The sequence below is a fragment of the Pavona decussata genome, unplaced genomic scaffold (assembly GCF_977016875.1).
Source record: "Pavona decussata unplaced genomic scaffold, jaPavDecu1.1 SCAFFOLD_141, whole genome shotgun sequence".
Classification (NCBI taxonomy): domain Eukaryota; kingdom Metazoa; phylum Cnidaria; class Anthozoa; order Scleractinia; family Agariciidae; genus Pavona; species Pavona decussata.
This window is the reverse complement of record NW_028145554.1, coordinates 213,376-222,500: the sequence shown is the minus strand read 5'-3', so window position 1 is coordinate 222,500 and position 9,125 is coordinate 213,376. Positions and strand designations below refer to the sequence as shown.

At 38.7% G+C, this 9,125-nt stretch overlaps 1 protein-coding gene across 1 annotated transcript in view; it reads left to right on the top strand.

Annotated features, from left to right (window-relative positions):
- Nucleotides 1-7,253, top strand: part of LOC146466695 (uncharacterized) — a 12,659-nt gene extending 5,406 nt beyond the window's left edge. Inside the window, exons 2-7 of the mRNA XM_085126904.1 lie at nucleotides 1,987-2,237; nucleotides 3,281-3,398; nucleotides 3,444-3,451; nucleotides 4,015-4,103; nucleotides 6,005-6,197; nucleotides 6,669-7,253. Coding sequence (XP_084983030.1) covers nucleotides 1,987-2,237; nucleotides 3,281-3,398; nucleotides 3,444-3,451; nucleotides 4,015-4,103; nucleotides 6,005-6,197; nucleotides 6,669-7,187 — 1,178 coding nt within the window. The 3' untranslated portion in view covers nucleotides 7,188-7,253. The remainder of the gene's footprint in view (nucleotides 1-1,986; nucleotides 2,238-3,280; nucleotides 3,399-3,443; nucleotides 3,452-4,014; nucleotides 4,104-6,004; nucleotides 6,198-6,668) is intronic.
- Nucleotides 7,254-9,125: the final 1,872 nt, after the last annotated feature.

Here is a 9,125-nt window from a genome sequence, read left to right as displayed (position 1 = left end):
GCATCAAGTTTCGTGTAATCAGTGTTGGAAATCTCTGGCGATATCGCATCGAAATTGCACTCACTGAGTCACAATAAAATCGTAACTTGTTTAAACGTGGGTGTTTCACTTACAACCTCTAAATGGGCCTTCAAGTTGTAGGAAGATTTGTCAAAGAATGGCTGTGCCTTCGTGCAGGAGTGAATGTGTGGAGCTCTTGGCTGGAAAGTTTTGTTTTCCTACATAAACTTTAAACATAACTGCATAAGTAAACTAAGTATATGTGAAAGCAAAAACTGAACTCTGTTTCGTTGGTACTAAAACTTATGACCAATACTAAATTGGCCTTATCACGGTTTTCGACGCCATTTTGACAAGTTTGTATGGAAATACGATGTCGAATAATTTTCATAAAACATCGCTTCTGAAAAGTTCATAAATTGGAAACTTTTGGCACTAGGAACAGGATTTTAAGGAAAAAAATTGGAGGGATTTAGCAGTGCCAGAAAGCGTCCAGTCGTGTTTTGAACTTTCCATACATTTCCGTCCCTGTATCTTTTTCCCGCGAACTATTTTTAGTAGCGGTTCACGGCTGGTTCGCTATACAGACAAATGTATGGAAAGTTCAAAACACGCCTTCGGCGAATAATTGTTAACTAATAATAATAATAATAATAATAATAATAATAATAATAATAATAATAATAATAATAAAATCGGGCCATTTTTTTAACTTGGCATTTATTTATTTCCACATGTCTCCAAACAATCCATTAGAATATCAATCTTTATAATATAAACCTAAAATTTTATCTTTCTTTGTTCGTTCCACATTATACGTCTGTGGGTACGTTTTTTTCCTCTTCCTCTGCGCAGATTCTTCGTGACTGGAATTGTTGGCGATGACCCCATCCTCCTTCTCTTCGGCAACGATTACTCCTCTTGTTTGCTAGGCCGGCTTGCGCGGGCAAAATTACTTTTGTCATAACATACCAATGCTCGCCAATGAGTAGCTATTATAGTAGTGAAGATTTAGTACAAATGACCAAGTATTCTGAGAGGCTCATCAAACAGCTGGTAGGATTGCGTAATATTTCGGTTACACAAACTGTCGCGGAGATTCCGAAAATTTAGACATTTTACTTCTTACTTCCGGTGGACTCGGAAGCCTGGGACTGAGCTGGAGGTCTGGCTCTAACTATCAGGCCAGGCAGCTTACGGATTGGAAGAAACGTGTTCGGAACGAACGATCGAACTTAGAGAAACCGTTTTGGCATGTTTTGGTTTTAACTTTGTTTACGTTGCTTTATTGAACTTAAGTTCATCTGCAATACAAACTAACCCTAATCCGTGGGTTAATGACAATGCAAACAGTTACAATAATTAAAGCAAGGATTCGATAAAATGATGGTGTATGATAGGTTAAAACAAACCAAAAATGTTGAACTATAACCGTAACAAACAGAGCTGGTATATAAACTAATGAACACAATAAATATGTGAAATATTAAAGGGACAATGTCACAGAAATTTTGCAGTATTTTTGTCAAAACTGCTAAAAATATTTGACAAAGAACTTTTTCTCTAACACCGTCGAAATTGCCCTTTTTGCACCAAGAGGACAAAGAGGAAATTATTAAGTAAGAAACAAGATGTAAATACAAACCGTAATAACTTTTCAAGTTGCGAAGGATCCATTTCCTTCCTAGCTATTCGTAGCCAAACATTTTCATGTGCTATTATATTAGGGTAATTAATTTGTCACAAAACGGAACCATCTTTTTAACGTTTTCATTGATAAAAATATATCTTTTGGCCATTCAAATAGCACCAATAATGGGTGACACAGCCCCTTTAAGTTTAATTTCATGGCGTCTCTCCATGCCGTTAGGTTGAAGTGCCTAGTATTGGCTCTTAAAGTTAAACTTCCCTTGCTTTTCTCCTGCTAGTAGAAGCAGTCCTTGCTAAGTTCACAGACGTTTTATTACACTATTGTTCTCTAATCAGGTTGCCGCCGACGTTTGAAGTTTACTCCACCGGTTGACGGTAAACGCCTTGAAGGTCACGTGTTTTTGAACCTTTCAATTGGAATATACATACCATGTGAACACCGATGCGTCATGGAGAGTAGGTGTGTGTCAGTGAACGTCGGTCTAGCAGACAATAACAAAGTTGTCTGTGAACTGAGTGATTCGGATCACTTGATGCACCCGCAAGATCTAAAACAGAGAATCGGTTGGACATATAGAGGCACAAAGGTGAGAAATCAACGGACGATAATGTAATAGTGTTAAAGATGATTACTTTTGACGGCGGTTTAATTCTCATCCATGTAGGTGAAGTGTTTGCGGCTGCAATGATGGCACGTGGGATGATAAAACCATAGTGCTGGTCGTGCTGGTGTTGGTGTTTGTAATGGTCATGAAAACCATAAAGGCTATAATGATGCTAATAATTAAAAATTATTCTACGAGCGCGTGTTGGATATTTAACAATTAGATTATGAGCTCGAGATTTCTATCGCGTGATAGCTGGTGAGGGCGCAGCCCGCATAGAAATCGAGAGCGAATAATCTAATTGTTTTAGTATAAATATACTAGTCGTTCAAAACTTAACAACTAAATTATCCAAATCCTCCTCACAGACGCTTCGAAAACGCGAAGAAGCAGGCTGAATTTTGTTGACAACTGCTACTCACTATCTATCACAGAACAGATAGAGGGTAGTGTAGCCAATCAGAGAGCGGCATTCGTAATAGAACGCTAGTTGATTTATACTAAGAGATGATAGATAGTCAACGAGGCGCTTGGTTATAATAATCTCACATCAACAAGCGTGAGTGGAATAATTGTTTTGTTAAAAACAATCAAGAAATATTGCTAGATCTTGGTGATCTCGCTTTGCAAGTACAACAAGAAGACAATTTAATGGTCGCTATTTCTCGGACATGGCATTATAGCTCATTTACCATGGCCGCTAAGCCAATCAAAAGCCTGGAATTGCATTATACAATGATCCAGATTTTAATAATGCTGGTGATCTGATTATCCTGCTGATAATTTTCACAGCGTTGCTGTTGTTATTGATAACGATAATGAAGGTGATGATGATAATGATGATGATGATGATGATGATGATGATGACGATGATGAAGGAAGCAACATTTTCCTCCTGAACTCCCGTGAACTTGGGTGTTTGTGCGGATACGGAGATCAGAGGGCATCATAATCTAGAATCTCAAATATTGTGTAGACTGACCACCTGAGTAACATCTTGATTTGGAGTCTTTTCTTCTTATTAGAATCCCTGCACCAGTAACCCATGCTTTCACAACGCCGGGACATGCCTGAACGGGTATAGCGACAAGGGGTACCGTTGTTTGTGTCCGTCTGGTTATACAGGAGAAAACTGTGAGAAAGGTAAAATTAAAGCACTTATATCTAACCATGATCTGTTTCTTTCAGGTTTTCTGGTAATGTGTTCAGTCGTATTTGAGGCTTGATCCTCTTCTTTTCTAGATTTCTTCATGTGCTGGTTCCATTCCTATTGCATTAGTCAGTATTAAACTATGGGAGTAATACGCAGGAACCTGACATGCACCGTTCGACGCTTTACCAGTTACCAGCCTTTGACTACAAGAACTGCCTCACAAATCTAAGACTCACAATTTTTGTTGTCTAACCTAATGCATTCTGAATAAAAGTTAACGGTGGTTCCTGATTGGCTCAATTTTTTGGAGGGGAGGGGGGGGGGGTGATCAGTCACACAGAAAACCTAAGAGGTTACTCAAATTTCAAAAAGGGTATTACTATAGATAAAATATTTGGGACATAGGGTGAAATTTGTAACAAGACAGAAAATGTCGGATGTATATGTGTATTTCGTTGGGACGCGCGAGATGGAGCCAATGTTGTGCGTATCTCAGCCACATTGATCTCTAATGTTACTCAATCGTCTGCTACATACATAGGCTATTTATTTAATATGAAGTGAAGACAAGTAGATATTAAACTAATGTTGGTCATTTGTTTTCAGATATCAACGAATGAGCTACGGGAATCCACAGCTGCAGTGCGAAAACGATATGCAACAATACTGAAGGATCTTACACTTGTGAACAAGGTGTGAGAAAAGTTTAATTTTCAGTTTTCGTCAACAGAGAAAAGATATTTAAATGTTGAGGCTTACACTAACCACCTTTGCGGGATTTTTTTTTTAACTTCTGTACTAAAAGCTTTCAATGACTCAAGTCGTATAACAAAGGCGCGGGGGGTGGGTATTCCTACACTTGAGTAGGTACCCTAACTCTGCTGATGCTAATACAAGAGTAAATGTATCTTCGTTTATATAGTTATAACCACTCCAAATGAGTTAACTTCTCCGTTCAGTAATTCCTATCTATGGGTTATTTGAATGGTTGACTTTTGTGAATAAAGTTCCCTGACATTGTTTTTGCGATGTGAGTTGTATGATTTGTCAATAACATGAAAATTCTTTCTCCTTTTCTTCATTCCTTTTGCAAACAGTTTCATCCTGCCGGGAAATTTATGACAAAAAGATGTAAGTACCAAATATGTCATTTAAAACTAGACGTAAAGTTTTAATTATGTATCTTGTAGCCGAGATGTGTTATAAATTTGCTTTGTACCAAATGATAGACAGTAGTGAAAATTTCATCAGTATAGATTTTTTTATTTAGTATATGCTCGTAACACAGAATAATACAAACTATTACATGACTGGCATCACAATACAAATCTATAGTTACTGTTACATGCATTGTACGTACCAAACAGAAATATACTAAATTCAATTACAAAATGCAGAGAATCAAAATCAAATACTAGGAAACAAAACTTATATGTAGACGCTGATGTGCAAGAGCTTCAACAAGAGACTCTTTTAGAATTTGCCACTTTCGTTGATGAAAAGCGGGCCTTATATTTCTTTTAATTGCCCCCGCAGAGGCCAAAACCCGAGGAGGCACCGTAGAAGCCCCCGCGTACGTAGGTAATGTGGTGACTATTCTCCAGATTAAGGGAACTGTACCGGAAAAAATCTCGATTTTTGTGAACTCGGCACACGAAGGATCAACGAAACGCTCGCAAAGGATCTACGACACGCTCGCAAAGGATTGACGACGCGCTTGATCGAGTTTACTTGTAGGACGAGTCAAGTTCGAGTTCGAGCGCGATTCAAGTACGGGCCAAGTTCGAGTCAGAATCCAACTTTTATGTTAATTTTTTTTCTTCTTTTTATCTCGTCTGATTGAAAAATTAACTTTCAGGTTTTCAACATTTTTCATTATCGATCGCTAGAGCCATTTAATTCCGCTGTGGAAAGATATGCGACATCCCTTTGTGTTCATAACTTTCCTAAGAAAGATTAAGAACTGTAGTTGCATACACCTGAAAACAGAGATACCATTTCCACGACTGAAAAAACGGACGGCGATGAAGTATTAGATATGTCTGACTAAAGACCACTAAGCGCCATCTTGTTACGTCCACAGGAAACCCATGCAGTATAACATAGAAAAATAATATTTTAAAATTTGTTTTCAATCAGTAAAAAAGCGCGGGCAAATTTAGCGAATAATCTAAAAAAAGAGCAAGGCTGATTTCACGGTCAGGGAAGTATGACAAGCTTGTCATTAACATAATACAGTGATGCACGTGGACTAGCTGCTGAGAGATAAACCGCTCAAAACAGCGTTTGGAAGCACTGAAAAGCGTTGAAAACAAAGAAAAACACACCGGGTAAGCTTTTTCAGACTTAAGTATATTTTTTGTGGGTTTTTTTAAGGGAAAATTGTTGTCCAAACTTCGATTTAATTTTAACTCCATACAAACTCTTAAATCACGCTTGCATGGTAAGCTGTGTCACAAACGCTTTGGTGACCTGTGGTGTATCTAGCGTTAATTTTGTGTGGTTCCACTGCGAGTTTCATTTCCATGCCCTTTGGAAGCAAGCTTACCCGGCTCACCAAATCGCACCAAGCACTAATTCTGAACTGATTCTGAAGTAATTTAGAAGACCTTGGAAGGCTCTGTTATGATCATTCCCCCTTTATTAGATCCTTTCAGAACAAAGCCTACCCATTGACGGTGGATGATGAAGTTCTCAATGTCTACTGTCACATGACCATGGAGAATACTGGAAATGGAGCATGCGGAGATGGCGGATGGACGCTGGCCATGAAGATTGATGGCAATAAGGTACTGCCAGTCTGATGTGCGCTATTTAGCCCGGGGAGCGGAAAGGGAGGGGAGAAGGGGGAGGGGGTAATTCTGCCCACGCGGACATTGAAAGTTTAGAACCCTTTTAATATCAGAGTAAGCACCACCATTGGTCACTTTTTCAAAACATTTTTGGAGAATAATTTGGTGTGGTAGGTTAGTTTTCATTGAATTTCATGTAACTACCGCAACCAATTTTTGACAGGCCATTTTTTTTTTCGAAAAGAGGATACCCCTATTATAAATGAAGAAAAATAACCTTTCTGAAAGTATGTTTTATCTTTCTAGCTTATTTTGGCGTTCTTCTATGTTAGCTGACCATTTTTCGCATACAAGAACGTGTTCATCGTTAAGTTCTCAAGAGGGACATCTCCATGAACGGACGAGTTTCATTAACCGTACTTGCGCTGTGTAAATGATTGTTTCATAATCTGAAATTTTTATCCGTAGACAACCTTTCTCTACAATTCCAACCTTTGGACGGACAAGAACACCTTCAACCTTGCTGGAGGAGAAACTGGATTCGACACAGAAGAGACAAAACTTCCAACCTACTGGAACACCTCCTTCTCCAAGATCTGCCTCGGCATGATGATCGACCAACAGATCAGGTTTATTGTCATCAATCAGCAGGCCTATTCGCTGTATTCATTGATCGCCGATGGCATTTACCGCCCAACCTCACTGGGTCGTGACACGTGGAAGTCGCTGATTGGTTCCCAAGCATCCTTGCAGCAAAATTGTGACAGGGAAGGGTTTAACGCTAAGAGTGGCTTAGATCGCCATGCTAAGGCAAGAATTGGTATCATTGGTAACAACGAAAACAACTGCAGATTCACTGACTCCAGAATTGGATTTGGTAGTGGTGGAGAACCCAACTACTATAATGCGTGTGGAAACGAGGCTAAACGCGGGGGAGACAATGGAGACAAAAGCATCATGGCCATGGGATTTATCTTTGTGCAGTGAGAGGGAATTTACTGAATTTAAGGACGATGCTTACTTTTGTTACTGCGCATACGTTCTGCGCATCTCTAAATACTCGGGTTTCAAAAAGGACGAAAAAGCAGCAATATAAAGACTTGTTCTCTTCATTAAGATTGATACTCGGGTTTCCTTTGTGTGGTGCCTACTAATACAGGGATATTTTTGTGCGGTTTAAAACTATGCAGAGAAAGAAGAACATAGCAAGTTTTCTTGGTATCAAAAAAGAAAATTGGGGGTAACCATGCATTTTTCAGAGGTAATAAAGCTTCCATATGGGAAAACCGCCATATATTGCTTGGTATTTTACTGTTCTTTTGAATTATTGTTGCTTAATTATCTCTGAAAAATGCGTGGTTACCCCCAGTTTTCTTTTTGGATTCCAATAGCCCTTGGTTAAGATCTTTTTTTCCCGCATAGTCATAAACCACACAAAAATACTTCTGTATTAGTAGGCACCGTCTTTAAAGAAGCACTGTCAAGGCCAATTTTGTCTATTGTAGTCAAGAACCTTTTCTCTAACACAACATTTCTCTTAGAGCACTAGGTGGAAATTATTAAGTGATTTCTACGAGGAAGAATGAACTACAATCAGTTTTCGGCGATTTCTCCAAAATGCACGGGACGAACTTGAAAAATTTAGCCAATTTTTTCAAGTTGCAATCCATTTCCACCCAAGCCATTCACAGGCAAAAATGATTAATACTAGTTTCTGTGCACTTGTAGGGCAATTTTTGAAAAAACTGAACCATTGTTATATTAAATGCTTCCATCGCTACAAATATGTTTTGGGCTATTCAAAGGTATACTAAAAATAGGTGACACTGCCCCAGTAAGCCTTGGCGTAGTATTCGCTCAAACTGGCCCTTCGAGCTGTAGGGGCTGATTGACGAGGAGGTATTAGTTTTCGGTTACAGTTAGTACTGTTTCAAAGAAAGGATAGATTTCTTTGTAAAATACAAACGCCTTTACTATGATGGGTCCTGTGAGAAATAAATGTTTCCACTCCATTCATTTTGCCAAGTTACTTCATCGTTAACCTATGAATATGTTTCTTGCAGGAAACATATTGTTGCCTCCTGATCTTTAAGATAAGCAAAGACGCTTCATCTTTTTGTCTCATCCCTGATAACTTTTGTGGTTATTAATATTAAAAAATGTGTTCTGGAGGTTGTTTTGTGGTCAGAAACTCGTTATCAATGTAGTAAATCATTAATCTGATTTTGAAACTGGAAGTAATTCCAGAAGTTAGTTGTGACGCCAGTTTAGACGGAAATTAAGTGGAAAATACCATAAAGTGAGTATAGTTGGGAACATGGAAACTGGTTTACCAGTTGGAACGATTCTTTGAGAGCCAGCAGAAATTCGGGATGAGCAGCTGAAATAGTGATATTTAAATACCTTGAAACCGTTTGACGGCTAATAATAACTGCTTTTTTGAAGGTTGACGGTTAAATTTTAGGCTTTTTTGACAGCTGACGGTTAATCCCATTGAGACCCTCAAATAAGCCCCCCCCCCCCCCCCACCCCAATCTCGGCACGTCAAAATCCCTCTGATAAGTGAAGCGTCCCTTTTCTTACTTCCTGTAAGAGCCTAAGGTCTAAGTCAGGGGCACCCAATGGGAGTTTTCTCTCAGATCCTTTGAAATGCTATTTTAGGTTATCTGGAGTGCCTTTAAAGCTTATATTTTTATCTGTTCGGTCATTCTAGGGGAACTTGAGTCTTTTCGAAATTACTAGGACATTTTTGTCCATTTCCTAAAAAAACTTAGGTCTTATTTCCTTTCCGAAAATCTTAGCTGACCTTTTTTCGGTACCCGAAACGACATTTTATCAATCCGAAAACACCAGGCCTTAAATTTCCCATACAGTATCACGAAAGTTCGAGGCGAAAATTATTTTTAGAAAATTGTAGGGGATTAA